The sequence below is a fragment of the Colias philodice genome, chromosome 14 (genome assembly GCF_061535455.1).
Source record: "Colias philodice isolate Cphi_HAF_F1 chromosome 14, ilColPhil1 Martin Lab GWU primary, whole genome shotgun sequence".
NCBI lineage: Eukaryota > Metazoa > Arthropoda > Insecta > Lepidoptera > Pieridae > Colias > Colias philodice.
The window spans coordinates 10,934,782-10,954,158 of record NC_143099.1 but is presented as its reverse complement, the minus strand read 5'-3'; the positions used below and the strand labels follow the sequence as shown (position 1 = coordinate 10,954,158).

The window sequence follows — 19,377 nt, the reverse complement described above, 5'->3', positions numbered from 1 at the left end:
GGAATAGTAAATACAATTACTAATGATTTATTGTTATCATAATAATAGGCAAAGTATTTGGCTTAAAATTTGAAATAGACCCTATTACGTGACCTATGAATACATCATTATTGTTCAAACAATGCACTTTAACAACAGTTGTTAGTGCCTAAGCAAATTTTATGCAGATTGCCTATTACCGTTAGTCAAAGCAAATATATTTGCACATTCAGAACACATCGGTTTTGTCAATATGATCACACAATTGTGTTTGATGGACGCCACATCGATTGGCAAGGTAAAATGCATATCACGTTATACGAATTGGCTCAAGAGTAATTATGTAATTAATTAAAATAAAATTAATGATTAAACCATCTATGTATTATACATGACTATGCGTAGTCAAATTTGTAATATGCGGTCTGTATAATATTATTAAGAGTTCTCGTGAAGAGCTTACTATAGAAATGATCCTATGAAGTAAGGTCTTTGACCGCCTCCTTGGTACAGTGGTTGACGCGTGAGCGTAGAACCGAGGGGTCCTGGGTTCGATTCCCGGTGGAGACGAAGAAAAAAAAAATGTCTCGGTCTGGCAGGACACAGAAGGCTGATCACCTACTTGTCCCTAAAGAAAATCGATCAGTGAAACAGATGTATGAATAATGCATCTGCCCCTTACCCCACTACGGGGACACGGGACTTCACTTTATAATATTATTAACGTTGAATTTTCAGTTTTAAAGATAATCTAATGAAGGCAAAAAATATATAATTGCATTCAACTTTTCTCGTTTCAATTTATTGCCATATCTTGACTGCAGATTTAGTTATCACGTATGCAAGATATCGTTAAACAAATACACTGCAACTTCGAAATCATTTACTTAACCCAATATACGTGAAAGCTGTTTCACGTCGTTTACATAATATTAAAAAGGCATGCAACCCTCAAGTGCGATAACAAAGACCTAATTAGTGCCGGCGAAAGATTTCACGAGTCATGAATATTAAACTGGGTAAGGCATTTTGTAAACTGATCACCGTTAGGAACCACGTCACGTACAAGCAATGAACAATGACAGCTCCTAATCGGACCTCTTACACAACCGATGATCTTCAGTTAGGGGGCCAATGTCACACGCTCGGCCAGAATATCGATGACACATCCGGAGTCTACGGAAACTCAAAAATCACATGTTTATATCCCTATATATACGCTTTCGGCATTTGTGTCAGCATCATTCGGTAGCCAACCGTCTAAGTAACAACAATGAATACTTTCGTGTGTGTCCTCTTGCTCGCAGCAGTTGCGGTGGCTGAGCCGCCTAGATACCGCTTAGACAGGTTCAGATCTGCGAGACAAGAAGTTGAAGGCAGCGGTGGTGACGCACCCTACCCAGCGGCTGGCTGGAGACCAGCGAAGGCGTTCGACTTACCCAACCGCCAAGAAGTTCCACCATCCACTTCCTACGGCGTGCCAGCTGACAGCTACGGTGCTCCCTTCAACACATACGCACCACCACAACCAGAATACGGAGTTCCAGAAGAACCAAAAGAAAACGAAGACTCTGAAAACGTCGAGCAAAAGGAAGACACAAATGCGAAACTCGAGGAAGCACCAAAGAAAGACGCTGAAGTAATCAGCTCTCAAGGCGCTTACTACGTTTTGCTACCAGGATCGCAGCTTCAAAGAGTTCAATTCCAAACCGAGAATGACATCAGGAACATGGCGTATACCGCAAAGCTGCAATACAAGAGCGAGGACAGAGCACCAATTTTCGTGTACACGGTACCACAGATACAGAATGCGGCATACGTTCAGTTAATATGATTGGCCTTTACTACAGTGTGTCGTTACAAATGAACGCTTCGTAGTGACAGGATTTGCTGAATATCAGCTCTACCAAATATACCCAATATTACACTGTACTGTTATGTGATGATTTCTGGACTCTGGATAACCGTTTAATTGTACAAAATTTCTGTATCAAAATTGTATTCTACGAATTGCGCGCATTTGTACCGAAATATTTATTTTAATTTATCGAAATAAACGACAACTAATTACCGAATATGTTATTTACTTCAAAATTCTTTAATTTGACTTATTGATTACAGATTCAGTACACTTTTCCCATCAATTGATGATATAATCTTCATTTTCAAAAAGAGTTACGCTTGAAACATAACCACATACATAATCGCAGTATACAAGATGGCCCAATACTCCATATTTTGTAAAACAATTTTAATAACAATAACACCACGCAACTCATTATACAAACAACAACGTAATAGTCTGACCCACATAGTTTAAAAAAAAAAAGAAAAGACGCATCGAATTCAAAAGAAATTGTTTACAGCAGGACCAAAAGGCTTCCTATCGAACTCACTAATGTTCCCGCGGTTTTAGCCGCATTACTCCGCTCTTATTTATCTTAACGATATGACATATAGCTTATTGACTTCCTCAATAAATGGGCTATCTAACACTGAAATATTTTTTAAAATCGGACGTGTAATTCCTGAGATTAGCGCATTCAACCAAACAAACAAAAAACTTTTCAGCTTTGTCTAGTATCGATTTATGTACCTATATAAATTAACGTGTATATTATTTATTTAGCATAAAGTACATTTTCATTCCTATAGAAGATTCCAAAAAGCTTATCAACCTCTTATAGATTAAAAAACACAATTGCAACGCTGCTGCAGTAATCGTATCATCGATTTAATCTCTTTAAACGTTGAACGAACTCTAGTCCTTTGAAATTAGATACCAAAAGGTTATTAAAGGGATAGAGGAAACTATAAAATCGTCTAGGGTTCCGTCTAGAGGCCATAAAACTGCTAATTTATACAGGATTTTAATTAGTGTAACATGGCGTCGATAGCGTGGAGAGAATTTTAAGTGACCAATTAGATTATTCATTATACCTTCATATAATGTTATGTTTAAGAACAGAAATTCTAAAATGAAAAGGTTTGTATTCACTTCAAGTTAATTTTATATCTGTTTCACATACATCGGCTTCTATTTCATGTTCTATTTTTGATTTAGTTTATAAAGCGCCTTATCTAAAATGCTTTGTCAATGTAAATTTTTGTTAATAATAATTTAATTTATACTGTTTGTAAAAAACGAGCGTATTTATCTTATTTTAATAACTTTAATATGTTATGGTTGAATAATCAGATTTATTTATTTGTAAATTAATGAACCACTGAAATGTGAATTAATTTTAACACACTGAATTCAGTAATGAATACCGTAAATATAGAAATTAATAATAATCAACTTTATTTTATAACAGCAGAATGCAGTTTATAATGAAACTTATAACATAAATCCTTTATTTGTTCATAAAATTGAAATTTACTGACAACTTAATTGGTGTGTTTATTCTGTCGAATACGATGCATTCGCCATTTTTGTTATTTATTATTTTCTCAAAAAAGAATTGCTTTTTATTTGAGAATACTATGATCTCTATTTATTTTAAAAGCATTGGAATGTTAAAATATTAATTACAAATTACTTTTTTCTACTCATAAAATAGGTTTCAGTAGTGAAAATTTCTATTAGATTTGAAGAAATGGTTTTGTGATGAAGCCTACGGACTTATCTACTATCACCTTAACTTTAAAAAAGCACCACAAGTACACCACAATATACCGAAATCCTCCACTTTTTACGCTCAACTAGCTACAAACACTCGTCTCTAACCAGTTAAAAGACAGTTAAATCGACAGCACTATCCTAAAAGCAGAACAAAGGAAATGGAAAAGGAACAAATCGTTTTGTATACGAGAGACTGGGCGCAAATAAAATTGACGGTCTTTGTGCATGAGACATAGGAGTATGAGTCTAATTTGGCTGTGTTGAATAATATAAATATTTACCTGGAATATGTTAATAATGATAAATATTATGTTAAGTATGATAATGTACGAATAGTAACAACTAATTTTATAAACGCAATAGTTTGTAAAAATGTTTGGATGTTCATGAATGTTTGTTCAATTTTTGGTACAGAAATAGATTATAATCTGGCTTAACATATAGGATACTTTTAACCCAGCTACCTAGCGAGAGACGCCATGGGTTTTGACTATTATACCATAAGCAGTTTTAGTCTGTTATAAATAAAAATTTTACGATTTTTCGAATAAAGATGCAAAATTCTGCCTCATTTTCAATCCAACAATATGCACTTTTATGCCCTTAGAGATGTGGCTTTATTGTAATTTAATATTCAATGAATTCAAGGGAGTAAATTGCTGTGCAACCTTATTCCCGCGACCATGATATATTTATTTTTATAATATTATTATGTTTATTCAAATTCCCTCATCCATTAAAAAATAAAACCTTCCCAAAGCGTATTTTATAAAATATTCACGTCAAAATCTCAAATGTCAAACGCAGTTCAAAACAAAAAAGTTTCACTTCCAATCCTGCCAATTCAATACGTTTGGGACTCAGATGTTTTGGATTAAGTTTTCTTCGTGTTCATTTTAAGAAAAACTTAGGATATAATAGAGGCAATGCTACGACATGAATTGACTGAGATTGAACAACCTGTCTCATTGCTACCTAGGGATAAAACAGCTTGCTTGTGGATCTCTGATGTTATCATTCTACAATGTACGTATTTACGTAATCTATTAATATATTTAATCTCATATTGAGATTGAAGGCATAGTTTATTGCAAATTCATTAAAGTATTTTCGAAAAAGTAGAGTCTTAGTATCACTCTACTATGGTTATATTACTCTACGTAGTTAGAAATTATTCCTTGATACTATACAACAATTTTAAGCTGTACATTAAATTTGATAAAGTTTGCTCCTTTCCCTTTGAAGCTCATTATACTACCTTTGTTTCTCCCATCAGCATACTTCTTCTTCAAATAATAATGACTGTAAGTTTTTACAGGTATTTTGGTCTTCGCTGGAGCAGCCAGCATCATATACTGCGTGTGGTCTCCAGAACACTCCAAATACGACTACGACAAACTAGCCCGAATCATGTATCTCTACGACGCTCAAGCCTGTGGCTGTAACATCCGAGGCTCAAAGTCCATAACAACGTTACAATTCAGCAATGAGACGTATGGTCTGAATATCCGACCTATAAAGTACATGCCAGCGATTGTTACTGTGTCTACTAGGCTCTCAGCGAAAACGAGGAAGTATGATCCAAAAATATGTAGTTTAATGATATATTTAAACCTGTGTATACTGTCCGTATTATTGCAATGTTTTAAAATATTATATCTAACTGCCATGTGTCATCAAAATCCCTCCCTGGTTTTTGCGTGAAATTGTAAGATTTCACAAATTTTCACGTTTTATAATAATTAGTAGGATATTATAATATCATAACGTTCAATATTTTATAATTAATTAAAGCAAAAAAGCGCCCCCACCCAATATAATTCATAAATGTAACCATAATACATAATTCATATTAATCGATATATAAAATCAAATTATAAATAATACTAGCGGTCCGCCCCGGCTTCGCCCGTGGTGCCTACATGTTTAAACTATCCTATCCTATCTCTCAAGTTGGATCGAACTGAACATGGTATGCGAATTTTATTATAATCGGTTTAGTGGTTTAGGAGTCCATTGAGGACAAACATTGTGACACGAGATTTATATATATTAAGATTTGATCTAAACAATAAATTGCATCGATTCTAATTAATTGTACTTTTTCATTGATTGTTATCTATTTATCATATTACAGATTCATCAAGTACTCCATACTAATTCACAGCTACTGGATGATTATCGCCATAGCGTTACGAATCTTCAGATTCGCTACCAAGTTGCGCGTCTTGAAGTTCATTCTCTCCCTTAGCTACTACAGTTGCATCTTCGTCATCTTCTTCGACGTATCCATGGCCATTTTATACATATCACATATTCAACAGAGCTTGACCACTGGCATGATCTTGCGCTATAGCGGCTGGAGTGTTGATATGAAACTGGCCCACTACAATAGCTTCGGGGGTTGGCTTCCTATGATCGCTTCGATTTGTTGGTTACGAGGCATCATCATTTTCGGCTTGAACGTCTATATATGCAGGGTTATTAAGCTTATGAAGAGAAGGATCTGGAAACGGGAGGTTAAGAAGAAGTTAATGTTGGAAGAAAATAAACCAATACCAGAGCCAAAGTATCAAGAACCAATGGATAGGAGCGTGTTGTATTATAGAACAGGGGAATATCAACCGACAGTGAAGAAAACGCATTTCCCTGTATTTTTCTAATGTAAAATAAAATATTAATGATTTATATTGTGTATTTTTATTTCGTATCACCGCTTCTATAATTTCTGAATGAAAGTTAATATGCTTGCGCTGCAAAAAAATATGATTCGAGTTGTTTTTATTAAAAAAAAATATGTTGTCAAAAAATTCACTCCATTCAAAATTTTATGATATTAAAGCTTTTCGTTTTTCATACGAAGCTATTTTCAAATAGTCATTCTAAATCCTATTCAAAATATCTCTCTAACTTGTTAACAAGAATCTTTGTTACATAAAATGTATGTGACATGATAATACAGCGTATTTATAATCTGTCTTCTTCCTGAAATGGGTCGAAAGGATTTGAATGCGTTACGAATATGATGTAGGTATGTTTTAAAATACGAAAATCTGCATAAACAGAAGATTTGTAGGAATAAAAGGAATAATTTTAGACATTATTATTTACCACATTTGAATCTTTGGAAATAAATCAGGTTTTACAGAATCGTATTAAGATGTTTGTAAATTGTACGTACATTTTCTTGTAAACAACTATCTTTCCGCCCGCGGCTTCGCCCGCTTTGTCTAAAACATAATAAATTATAAACTAAAACCTTCCTCTTGAATCACTCTATCTATTAAAAAAAACCGCATCAAAATCCGTTGCGTAGTTTTTAAGATTTAAGCATACATAGAGACATAGGGACAGAGAAAGCGACTTTGTTTTATACTATGTAGTGATGTAGTAAAAAATGAACATTGCAGTTGTAGTGTATTTATGTTTTTGTACAGCTTTATTCAAAGAAGCTAGATACAATAACCATCCATTTAATGTGACTAACATTATCTTTTACTCGAAAGCAGGGGACTAAAATAAAATTAAATCTATACTAATATAATAAAGCTGAAGAGTTTGTTTGTTTGAAGGCGCTAATCTCGGGAACTACTGGTCCGATTTGAAAAATTCATTCAGTGTTAGATAGCCCATTTATCGAGGAAGGCTATATTTTCATCACGCTAAGACCAACAGGAGCGGGGCAATGCGGGTGAAACCGCGGGGAACAGCTAGTAAAATCCTATAAACATGAACTCTTTAATCGCAATACAATTTATAAGCACTCTTTAAGCACTTGGTTAATGCGAAATTCTATAACGACGCTGAAATTCAATCTGAGAAGGGGGCATTAAATTTTTCATTACAGAAATGTCAGCTAAGGACGATCATTAATTTCGGGCATTTCGGGCTTGTATCAAAACTGAACTCCGGAATTACGGCAAATTTGTTCATGGCCTACTTGAATTGCTTGTCAGGAAACTGTCCTTGTTTCACTAACTTAGTTTAAATGTACTAAATTAAATTTTAATTGAACGGTAATATTGTGAAGCAAACAAAGATGAACTCTCTCGGCATTTGGACTATTGTGATGATAATTTATCAAAGTAAGTGAAATTCAGTTAAAGTTGAAGAGTTTCGTTATCGATCCGTTTGAACTGGGAATAAATTTGTCCATTCATTGCTTGATTATCCTATAAAATGGTTGTACGATGATGTTCTCAAATTAATTTTCTTTTGCTTAACAACAATGGACGAACAATATTAATAATTACTTGCGAATAATCATAAAATGTTCCGTGGTATTATAAATTAAAGTTTGTGTTTGTATTTTTGTTGAATCATCGCAAAAAAGTTACTTTACGGATAGGGATGGTTTTAGGCAAACATCACTACATAGTATAAAACAAAGTCGCTTTCTCTGTCCCTATGTATGCTTGAATCTTTAAAACTACGCAACGGATTTTGATGTTTCTTTTTTAACTATATAGAGTGGTTCTCAAGGAAGGTTTTAGTATATAATTTATTAGGTTTAAGACAAATGGGGCGAAGCTGCGGACAAAAATCGAGTAGTTTATAAAATGATTTGTCATTCTATCTAGAAATTTGTCCAAGCTCAATGCAAATTAGTAATGATAGTAAGCAAATTTGAACTATCCATAATTTTAACACATCATCGAAATTTTCTTAACTCCAATATTTCTTTTCAGCAGCCATATGTGTGATAATCAGCTGGCTGACCCTCACCTGCCGCTTGGCACCTGACAGCAATGAGCTGCACGAAGTGACTCTAATGAAACTCCTCTATCTGTACGATCCAGAAGCGTGTGGCAGAATTCACTTCTACAACTTTACTGTACGGAACTATGATGACTTGCTGTTTTCTACTATAATGTGGCCTGTGTCTAATCCTATAGCTGCTCAGTTTAGAAGGTATGCTACTATCAAGTATCCTATGGATGTATGGATGAATGTTTCTTACTCTTTAACGAGAAAACCACTGTATCGATTTTGATGATGATGTAGTTTATGTAATAGAATAACACATAACATAAGCGAAATACTGGCTTGTGTCCGCGGGTTTGTCCGCAAGTAAAACCGTGCAGCACAGCTAGTAAAATAATATATATGAATGTTTGTATCAAGTTTGTATCAAATGAGGTTTATTGTCATGAATTATCAATTTATTTAAGTGTTTTGGTATCTTCTCATTAATCTGAAAGGCCATTTACCTACTTATTTATTTTAAATTTTATTTATTTGTCACCACTGAGTTAGCTAAGTATCAATACAATCAATCATTTCTCATTATTAAGCCACCGTAATGATCAGTCAAATCTGAAAGTGATGAGCGAGCAACTTAAATTTAACCGAAAGGCAAAGTTTTCAAATTGCAGTAATAATAATTATTATGGGACACAATTTCATCACCATAAGAAATTTCCATGTTACATCAAACTTTTGCTGTTTAAGCGCAATCTTATTTGCATACTTTTACTTTGACGTGTTTAAATCTTATTTCTTTCATGTTTGATATAACAACTCTATTCTGTTTTAAAGATGTTACTAATAGACTGAGTTAATTTGAAGACTGATCTTTGTCAATTCGATTCTGCCTCTAAGTGCTCCCACTTACTCATAATGCGAAAGAATGATCTACAATAGAAAAATTGTTTTGCCTATTCCGCATCTATTTTGTTAATCACACGATTGGTAATCTACGTCAGTCACGCCATTTCATAGATAATTAAATGGAGAATAATTCTGCTACCGACAAAAATGGTTACTTCATTTAGCGTCGTTTAATAGTTATTATCGAGAAACTAAAATTACTTCCTTCTTTTCGTCAAACGAATGAGCTTTATGAGTCGTGCACTTTTTTCAAATGTTTTATTTTATTTACTAGGGCAATACGCCTCTGGCTATCACTCCACATCATCTGGCTGGTCTTCAGTATCGTGAACGTGACCCATGGTAGGAGGCCTTGTGGCTTCTACGCAGTACTGGTACCATTCACGATCACGGGTCTTGCTATGCTGGTCGTGGATGTCGTATTTATGGCTATGTTCTTACAGGATACTGCTGAGTGCAATACTGAAAGTATGTATGTTTTGTTTTATGATAATTTTAATTTTATAGATAAAAAAAAATAAAATATATGACAACTAAGTCTAGTATTATTGGTCTTACATTTTTATGAGGAGGTTATTAATAAGCATTTTTTCCCATAGGCGTTTATAAATATCACCTTGATTTGTTCTATAAGTTTAAGTTTAAACAATAGGTACTTTGAATAAGAATTACATTTTCCAATAGTTTGATTACGAATTATTAATTAGTGAATTCAATATCTCTTCTCTATTACAAATTAATAAACCAAATTCCCCGATCTAATAATTCAATACGTACAATTTAGTACAGGAAACATATCAATGGCACTTCAATACAAAACCATTTGAGCATTAATTGAGTCTGAGAGCTTCACTTCGAATCAAACGGTTCCTAATAGCACCTATATGTTACCAGTTAATATAAGTGACTATGAAGTATGAAACTAGCGTCACATTGTACTGGCAATATCGGCTATCAATTATTGGTATGAATTTAGTGCTGGATTTTGGGTAATAAGCTGAATCCGTATGGAATTTAGAATTAGTAACGAATCAATGATTAAATTTTTGAGTTGGTATGCCCAATTCGTATAATATTATGAGAACTGCAAGTATTTCTGTTATAATATTTTCGATTGGATCTGATCCCAATTGAGTTACCAGCTGAATTGGACTTTAACTATTACCACAGGACTATTGTTAATTAAGTAAGAAACTCTTATAAATAATATCTTACATTTTGAAGATTCAAGAAAATAGAGTTCCATTGTATTATTATTTATCTAGTCAACTATGAGTACTCTAACTTTAATTTTATTTAGCATATTTTATTATATTAAAACAAGTTTATTATTTGATGAAATGCTAACATAAAATTTTGCTTTTCTTCTAACCAAATTATTTTTAATCAATCTACCACTGACCAAAATATCTCATTAAAATCTGTACCAAAATGTATTTATAAATAGTGTGCGCCAATTTCAAACATCCTTAAACCCTCTATCGACGTTTGACAACCTAATAACTTTTAACCGCTTTATGGCTGTCGCTTGTTTCATGGCCCGTTCTGTCGTTGATAGCTTTACCTCAGAATGGAGTAGTTATTACTTGCGGTAAGAGCTTATTAATATCCTATTTATTGAGACGAGGGCGTGGTTTGATCAGCTTTACAGGGTAGATTGTTTTCTATCATGCTGTATCTGCATATTGAGATAAATCAAATCGTAAGTCGTAACCACCTGCTATTAAATTCGATTCAATGTTATAGGGTTTATATCCCTACTAATATTATAAATGCGAAAGTAACTCTGTCTGTCTGTCTGTTACGCTTTCCCGCTTAAACCTCTCAACTGATTTTGACAATTTTTAGACCCTGAGAAAGAACTTAGGCTACCTTTTATTGCGAAATATGTACCACGGGCGAAGCCGGGGCGGACCGCTAGTTTAAAATAAGATTCCTATAATATGATCTGGATAATGAAATGTAAAAGAAAATGTAATTCTAATGAATCTCACCCGTTTTCCACTGCATATATTATCACGATTAAACATATATTATATGCAAACTTAGAAGAACTCTATGAAGTAGAAACGCAGAAACATTTTAACAAAAAAAAATTGGTTGTCTGTAAAGTCGGTTTACTGACGATAGTTGAACGTGACAACGTCCGACTGTGCTTCTTTGTCGCTCGTTCCGCGCTCTCGCTTGCACTTCAAGCCTATGGAACGCCTCAGAGCGAGGTAACGCCGCATGAGTCATGTTTTTTCGTGCGTGCAGCCGGCTCTATCGAATTATAAGACATTGTCACGTCAAAAACAATTATATACTGTAAATACGTACAAATAAACAATCAGATTCATAAATACCTATTAAAACATATACCTTATTCTACAGTTGCAATCCTGGACTACATGAACCGAGGTGGCAGATCGCTCCGCTGGATCATCAAAGTCTACCCCTGGCACACGGTATTCAAATCATTTTATTTGCCAGTGAACATGATATAAAGATGTACACATTAACAGCACGAAAATTTACACATCTCACATTAAGACGATACACAAAAAAAAATCCACTGCTTGGCGGGCGGAGTCTAATAGCTCGCTATCGCGAACGCCGGTGTGCGCGAAGTCATTCTTGCAAACTCGCCGCGCTGCCGCTGGCCGACTCGGGACAAACATGTATGGAGTCGTCATACAGTTATAATATTGTTATACATTTATTCAATTGTTGATTTATTGGTTTTATTTTCTTGCTTATAAACAAATAATCTTCTTTCCAACAACTACTTAGACATTATTAATAATTATTATTATTTCGTAATGTTTACTTTATTACAAAATAATACAGGTTATAAATAATCTTTAAAATAACAAAAAATATTGTTACTCTGAAAAAATGAAATGGTACTCAATAACGCGGACTACTGAATTGATTTAGATAGAATTTGATGCTGACGTAGATATTACATCATGCCCAGAAATGAAAGGTACTATTTCTGAAAGAAGTTATAAACCCTAATTCTTCTCAGTCAAAGTCAAGAGTGGAAGATATCACTAATACAGTAAAACTGATGCGAAACTTTGGATGTTAATTTGTATATTTTTTTGTTAGTTGTTACTTAATCACGTCAAGACTACATTACTAATTTTTATAAAATATAGCTAATTGCCTGGATTTACACATAGGATACTTTTTATCCGAACTGAACACTTCTGTGGGATAAAACAGGATTCACGATATAACCTAATTCCACGCGGGCAAAGCCGCGGTCGGAATGATATTTTTTTAAATAAAAAAATTGTTTAAAAAAATACACAAAATATATTGACGCATGTATTTATTTTTTGCACTCTATTATAATTGTAATTATTCATTACAAATAATCAAAATAAAATAGCCAGAACAAAGTTAGGCCCTGGTAGGGTAGGTAGGCAGGTACAGCAATGTGAGACGAACACTGGCTTATTTATACCAATAATAATGTATTATAAACATTAAATTAAGTTTACTTTCTAACAACAAAAATACATAATATTAGCTAATGCGAAAGCGAATCAACCAATCATCCCACAAAAATGAAATGTGCACACAAATATTCATCCAAATCGGTTCATGTCATTAGGAGGAGTGACTGCAGCGCCATCTTCCGGGCCCAATTGTGTTTCCAGATCACCCAGGAACTCAATTTAATATACTTACACAAAAATTTTCGAAATGAAAACTCACATTACTATGTAAATATGAATATAAACCTGTTTTATTACTAAGCAATTTCCCGCACAGGTGTAGTAAGTATAAATGAAATAAATATCAACATCAAATTCTTTATACAACATACTTATCTACCACCTTCTAAGAAATGTAATTCTTGAAATTATTTCGTATTTTTTTTAAATATAATACTACTCCAATGAGCTCCTGTTCCATATTATGTCCGCCATACTTCCACTAAGTTCACCATGATTTTTTATTTCTTTGCACTTTGTTGCTTTTTGCTAAAAATGGAATCATGCGATAAAACCAGTAGAACGTTGATAACATACATTTTTGACTGAATAAAGGTACTTACGAAGGAGTGGGTTCACATTGTGAACAATCAGTGGGTTTATTTTCCTTCTGGATTCCGGATTTCTGAAAAGATTATCTATGCTATAAATGAAACAATCTTACACATTCGTTATGTACTTAAAACAGGGGTACATATCAAACATCGTCTATAATACAATTATCATCAAATTTAAAATAAAACCAACTTACTTCATTAATTTGTTCCAATTGTAAGCATTCTTTTTCCTCCAACCTTTATGTTTCTTCTTCTTATTTTCTTTATTGTCCCCATTTGTCTCATTTTGTCTTATCGTGTTGTCACCCTTTTTTACGATTGCGCGAGCGACACAAGTTCCCCGTGTGACGGCCGTAGCGGGAATGACTCGTGCAGCGATCGGGGTAGGAAGGTACAGGGCGGCTCTCGCTATATTGGCTGGTCGCGCGCTAATTTCAAGTATTTCTTGTTTATTTCAAAACCATCGCATATTTCAAAATTCTAAATCGGTAGACGTATAGGTTGTATATTTTATAGTTAATATCCAAAAAGTCGTAACTTTACGTTTGTTATTTTGAAGATGCCAGAGATTATAAAAAAATAACAATGAGAACTTTGTATTTTTTTTCTATCGAGAAAATATCATGGAATCATGTTTCTAAAACGGTAGACGTATTGTGTTACTATTGAACTTTCTTGTCAAGAATTTTCATCACGACAACTTTAATAATATAAAAATTACGAAGGTTTGAAAAGGGCCGTAAATGTTAGAAAAATTAATTCATCACCTTAAAAATGAAACGCTAAAGTTGCTAAGCGCAAGTCTCGAGAACGGCTGCCCCGATTTCGTTATTTTTTTTATAATATTCCTTGAACTACGAGGATGGTTGCTATGGAGAGAAAACGTTAACAGGTACTAGGGGCGAAGCCGGGGCGGACCGCTAGCCTGTACATATTTTTGAAGTGAAACTTCTTTAGGCACGTTGAGAGTAATAATTCAACGTCATATCATGGCAATACCGTCACGTCATGGAATAAGGCGACGATTTTGGTATCTTTTAATCTTGCCAAAAAAAGTTTCACTTCTGATACGTGCGCTCGGCACAAACGTTCTTTTTTTGTCACTTAATTTTAATTTGTCACATAAATCAAATGTCAAACGATCTATTTAAATTAACATAGGTGGAGGAGCTCCAGCATGCTACCCTGGAAGATACCTCCTGGATTCCCCTCCTCTTTGCCTTTACCAGCTGCAGAGGTATTGTGCAATGGATTATCAACTTCTGGCTGGTTAAGGACAACTATTTTGCCGGTCTTGGGTTTTATCGTGAGTTTCTTTTTGTTACTGTAAGGGTTTGTTGATTTTGTCTACCTTTTCCTGTTAATAACTTTGTTACGAATTTATATTCTTTGTTACTTTAGAGCTATTTTTAGATTGGTTAGTAGATTAATATTATAAACTGAAAAGCTAAATTCGATAAGAGTTGGTTTATATTATTTATATTAAAGATTTTATGTAAATTATACATACAGTTAATTAATTTAAAGTTACTTATCTTATTTTTAAATAATTTTCTTCAATTTCTTCCATAGAGAGATTGAAATTATGTGATTCGTCGAGCAGATTTATATCTATTTCTGAATTGGTTAATCATTTTTTTCTCTTTTCAGGACAATTACAAAAAGAAGCTTACAGAAGCCGAGCGCGTCTGAAAGAATAAAATATGTATATAGGTATTAATATTTATATACCTTCTTAAATGTTTTACAATTTATCATTCTGTATTTAAACATAATATGCAAGTTTGGCATCCAGATAAATACCTAAAGTGTATGAGACATTTATGAGAATACACCTTCAATTTCGAAATCCAAATTTACGTTTATAAATAGCAATTTGTATAAAACACAAGTTTATTAAATCTCTGTCTAGACAAATAAATAAAACGTATCCTATTTTATCACAACAAGCCGATATATCCTTAAAACCGTCGAAAACTCGAAACGTATAAGTTACGGGCATCAGTCAGTTAGTGCTATAAAACAAAAAATAAGCAAGATCCAAATAATATCAAGATGAAAATCGCCCCGAATTCAGATATAACTAGAAATATGAATCCCATTATTTCAAATATTAATTCAATGGATAAACAAAGAGGATATCGCGTGGAGCAATTAAAATTGATATTACCTTGCTGTTCAAACAGTAAGGTTTCTGTATTTACTCCGCTCCCAATTCCAACACGTAAGCTTTACAGGCAATAATTATTATCTATATGGGAAAAATTTATATTGAGTTTTTGCTGTTTCATTGATCTTTGTTTATTTGTATTTTTATCGGATTTATATTTGATTGTGTATTGTTACATGTATTACTTTATGGCAGACATTATCTATACTAATAATAAAGCTGAAGAGTTTTCTTGTTTGTTTGTTTGAACGCGCTACTCTCCGGAACTACTGGTCTGACTTACAAAATTCTTTCGGTGTTAGATAGCTTATTAACTATCGAGGAGAGCTATAGGCTATCATTACGCTAAGACCAACAGGAGCGGGAGCCATGCGGGCTGAAACCGCGAAGCACAGCTAGTTATTGATAAAAAGAAATAGTTCAGAGTATCTAATAAGTGTGTTCGAATCACGCTGAATAAATAATTATCGATGTATATAGTATATAGTATGAGATCATCTCGATAAATATCCTTCTAGACAAACAGATATTGTTATTTGTTGGTTCGTTAATTCGTCATGTATTTATTGACAAGCTTTCAAAAGGTGTACAAAGCAGACAATCATTGCAAACATAGCTACCTAAGAGCGAGCGCGCACGAGCAACTTTGTCTCCGCAACTATTTTGTCTCCGCAACTATTTTGTCTCTCCCACCTATGGGCTAGTATGAAAGTGCGCGCACGTAGCGACGCAACTCCCCATACAAATTGATGGGAGAGACAAAATAGTTGCGGAGACAAAGTTGCTCGTGCGCGCTCGCTCTAATAGAAATTAATCAATGTAGGTACTACATCATAATCCATTGTCTACAAATCTTTAAACACAAACATCAATCACTTCAAAGCTCAATAATTAATATGTAACTTTAGAAACGTCATTAGCCAAAACTAGAGGGTGTACAAATTGAACATTATTATACGACTATATAATATTTACTTAGTTCTCGAATAATTGTAGCGTAAATACAGGCTTCGTTACAGAACTGGGTAATACCGTTTCAATTAGGCAACCTATATCAAAGCCGAGACTAAGATTGTATTTATATAGTGATATTATTCTAATGTAGGCTGTAATAAGCAGAAATGTGGTTCATTCTGGGAATGTCTGCTGAAATTTTTATGGGAGTAAGCCAATTGTATATTAAGGTTTTATTTTATTCATTTATTTACACTGAACATTCGTGCTTTATTCACAAACTTTGTACGGTTTTAAGACAATATGATTATTGTCGCTAAAGTATATGTTTATAACTAAGCCGAAACAAATATGGAGTTTTAAACACGAGGAAATAAGCGTCTATTTAAAGCTTCAAAATGATAATGCAAAAATACCCACCACCGACTGTGTTTTGGGGGATGTGCGTTCATTTTGTAACAGTATTTGTTGAAGATTTTCATACCAGACAATGTAAGTAATACTTTTACTCTTTCTATTAAAATTAATATTAATTTTTCTTCACCAATCATGGCATAACATTGACGACTCATCAAGGGATGTCCATTGCTACTGACGTCATAGGTTCAATGCCAGCTACCGAAATTCGTGCCTTGCATATCCACACTCATTAATACTCTGTCCTCCCGATACCATTTACGATACACAAAGAACTATTAAACGAACGATCTTAGTATAAATTCGTCGACCTATCAACCACATGCATCAGATATCAAATATGAAGTGTATCATAGTGTTGTGCCTTGCAGTGAGCGCCTTGGCTGAGCTACCTCGCTACAGACCAGCGAGGTTCCGTTCTCAACGCCAAGAATTAGCTCCAACAACCACGGATAGTCCGACCGAATCCACTACGGACGTAACTGGACCATATCCGCCGTCTGGTTGGAAGCCGTCTGGTGCGCCGTTCACGCTGCCAGACCCAACGGATCCAACACCAACGGACGCAGAGCCTACAGGACCTTACCCTCCGTCTGGCTGGAAACCAGCGGGCGCGGCGTTTACTCTACCAGACCCAACAGACCCCACGCCAACAGACGCTGAACCTGCAGGACCCTACCCGCCCTCTGGCTGGAAACCTGCAGGACAACCGTTCGCGCTACCACAAGAAACTTACGGTGCTCCTGACAGATATGGTCCACCAGAAAACACATATGGACCTCCAGAAAACACATACGGACCTCCAGAAAACACCTACGGACCTCCCGCGTCTACCACAGAAGCAGAAAAGTTAGATGGACCTATAGAAGTTCAGAGAAGCATTGGAACGTATTTTGTTTTGCTACCAAATGGACAGTTGCAAAGAGTTGAGTTTCTCACAGAAAATGATATACAGAATATGAAATATACTGCCAGATTAGAGTTAAGAGATCGTGCGCCGTTGTATGTGTTCGGGCCCTAAATGGTATCAAATGTAAGGACTAATAAATTATTAAAACTATGTCTTTGTATTTATTGGAAAATAATATATCGTTCATAATTATTTTACAAGCTTAATTTTATATTGATTTATGAATATTAATGATTATAATTTAAATTTTCTGTTTGATTTTTAAAAAAGGATTTGAATTTTTAGAAATAATTATAGAAAAGCTTTCAAAAAAACGATTTAAATTATCTGAAAATAAATTAGGTTAGGTATGTAAATTATTTATGAAATTATTTTTCGTAAAATATATCTAATGTCTGACGTGTCCTTATATTATAATTTACAAAAAAATGTTAAAACTTTTAAAATGAAATGTGAGGTCTAAATAAATACGTCACACAGTAGAATAGGGACAGACATTTCTATTTAAAATTACAATACACGTATACGATTTTTTCATTATAAAGCGCTGTAGCGCAACGTTTGATTGTAAATTAATGTTGAACGGGACACAGAAAGCGCTTCAGATTTTGATTAAAAATTCAACAATCACAAAACGACATCGATTCAGCGCTGAATCGGTTGCGAAAACCTGCTGTTTTTGGGGAAATTAAAAAAGTTGAGCAACAAATTAATATGCGCCGTGAGCTTACCGTGTAGAGGCGCCTGTCTGAAAAGAAAATTGCGAGAATTAGTTACATTTTTTCTCAAAAGAAAACTTAAGCAGGTGCTACACGAAATTGGCAATTGTAATACATATTTAAATGTACACATTTTATGGCATATTCGTAAATAAAATACCGGAATAAAAATGAAAATTACGGTCCATCTACGTTGTAAAGACTTGATCAAGTATGCAGTCGATTCAATAAAATCATTATAAGTAAAGGCTATTAAACTAGAAACTCCCATTAGTATGCTAAAGCGGTGCCTCGGCCATTTTGTCGTGTAAGTGAAGAACTTAGGGCGTATTCACACTGCTGGGAAACGCTATAAATGAACATTTAAAGTTTATTTCCTAATTATTGATTTTAATTTGAATAACGATGTGTTCTTAATTAATTTGGTTGTGAAAGAGAATAATGAAAAAAAACTAGGAAAGACGGTTTCACACCATTTTAATATAAATTATTATACCAAAAATATTTGAAATTATTAATGCACCGAATTGGGAACGTTTACAATCAATAGTCTTATCAGATATATACCATAATGGTAGAGCTATTATTTAATTGATTTCAAAGGATACTTAATTGATTTTTATTGTCAATATTTAAACTTTAAGACCCTAAAAGCTCAAAAGATTTGGTATTTTTAGTTCAATATTTATATTTTATTTATTTCTGGTTTATTTTTAAACTCTATCTAATAATAAACACCGTTCTATCTAGACTAAGCACAGCGTGGACTACGAAAATACTAAAGTAAAAAGTACAATTTAGCTTCCGTATCATTTGGCTTAATCGTAAATGGCGTCTTAGCGAAATAGCAGCAATAATAAAACCACAATAGAATCTATTTACGGCACATTAAAAACCTAAAGCGGCCATTAAATTCTTAACCATTTCCGAAGTGCATTTACGATTTTC

The 19,377-nt window shown here is 33.9% G+C and overlaps 4 protein-coding genes, 1 long non-coding RNA gene and 1 other non-coding gene across 6 annotated transcripts; 4 read left to right on the top strand and 2 right to left on the bottom strand.

Moving 5' to 3' along the window:
* Window positions 1-393: 393 nt before the first annotated feature.
* On the bottom strand, window positions 394-472 carry LOC149483061 (small nucleolar RNA U3). Its single transcript, XR_016316647.1, has one exon. It is a non-coding gene; the product is annotated as a small nucleolar RNA U3 (small nucleolar RNA).
* A 730-nt stretch (window positions 473-1,202) lies between these two features.
* LOC149483060 (uncharacterized) lies at window positions 1,203-2,046 on the top strand. The gene has a single exon (XM_089703474.1). The coding sequence runs from the start codon at window positions 1,253-1,255 to the stop codon at window positions 1,811-1,813; it is 561 nt and encodes a 186-aa protein (XP_089559600.1). The 5' UTR covers window positions 1,203-1,252; the 3' UTR covers window positions 1,814-2,046.
* A 2,484-nt stretch (window positions 2,047-4,530) lies between these two features.
* LOC149483059 (uncharacterized) lies at window positions 4,531-6,267 on the top strand. The gene is made up of 3 exons (XM_089703569.1): window positions 4,531-4,630; window positions 4,923-5,178; window positions 5,742-6,267. Exons 1-3 carry the CDS (start codon window positions 4,531-4,533, stop codon window positions 6,265-6,267), a joined length of 882 nt encoding a protein of 293 aa, XP_089559695.1.
* Window positions 4,531-15,054, top strand: LOC149483057 (uncharacterized). The gene is made up of 8 exons (XM_089703568.1): window positions 4,531-4,630; window positions 4,923-5,178; window positions 5,742-6,007; window positions 8,293-8,515; window positions 9,489-9,682; window positions 11,588-11,661; window positions 14,421-14,565; window positions 14,910-15,054. The coding sequence occupies exons 1-8, from the start codon at window positions 4,531-4,533 to the stop codon at window positions 14,957-14,959; spliced, it is 1,308 nt and encodes a 435-aa protein (XP_089559694.1). The 3' UTR covers window positions 14,960-15,054.
* On the bottom strand, window positions 12,508-14,028 carry LOC149483058 (uncharacterized). Its single transcript, XR_016316571.1, has 2 exons — window positions 13,454-14,028; window positions 12,508-13,327 (listed from the first exon to the last, which is right to left on the bottom strand). It is a non-coding gene; the product is annotated as an uncharacterized LOC149483058 (long non-coding RNA).
* Window positions 15,055-17,087: 2,033 nt separating the features above from the next.
* LOC149483056 (uncharacterized) lies at window positions 17,088-17,860 on the top strand. Its single transcript, XM_089703444.1, has one exon. It carries the CDS (start codon window positions 17,123-17,125, stop codon window positions 17,819-17,821), a length of 699 nt encoding a protein of 232 aa, XP_089559570.1. The 5' UTR covers window positions 17,088-17,122; the 3' UTR covers window positions 17,822-17,860.
* Window positions 17,861-19,377: the final 1,517 nt, after the last annotated feature.

What these genes read in the sequence shown, in the direction of transcription:
- LOC149483060 (XM_089703474.1), top strand. Translation starts at nt 1,253, where the DNA reads ATGAATACTTTCGTGTGTGTCCTCTTGCTCGCAGCAGTTGCGGTGGCT.
- LOC149483059 (XM_089703569.1), top strand. Translation starts at nt 4,531, where the DNA reads ATGCTACGACATGAATTGACTGAGATTGAACAACCTGTCTCATTGCTA. An exon ending in TGATGTTATCATTCTACAAT is followed by an intron (nt 4,631 to 4,922) that starts GTACGTATTTAC and finishes AAGTTTTTACAG; the next exon opens with GTATTTTGGTCTTCGCTGGA. An exon ending in CTCTCAGCGAAAACGAGGAA is followed by an intron (nt 5,179 to 5,741) that starts GTATGATCCAAA and finishes ATCATATTACAG; the next exon opens with ATTCATCAAGTACTCCATAC.
- LOC149483056 (XM_089703444.1), top strand. Translation starts at nt 17,123, where the DNA reads ATGCATCAGATATCAAATATGAAGTGTATCATAGTGTTGTGCCTTGCA.
- LOC149483057 (XM_089703568.1), top strand. Translation starts at nt 4,531, where the DNA reads ATGCTACGACATGAATTGACTGAGATTGAACAACCTGTCTCATTGCTA. An exon ending in TGATGTTATCATTCTACAAT is followed by an intron (nt 4,631 to 4,922) that starts GTACGTATTTAC and finishes AAGTTTTTACAG; the next exon opens with GTATTTTGGTCTTCGCTGGA. An exon ending in TGCCGGTCTTGGGTTTTATC is followed by an intron (nt 14,566 to 14,909) that starts GTGAGTTTCTTT and finishes TTCTCTTTTCAG; the next exon opens with GACAATTACAAAAAGAAGCT.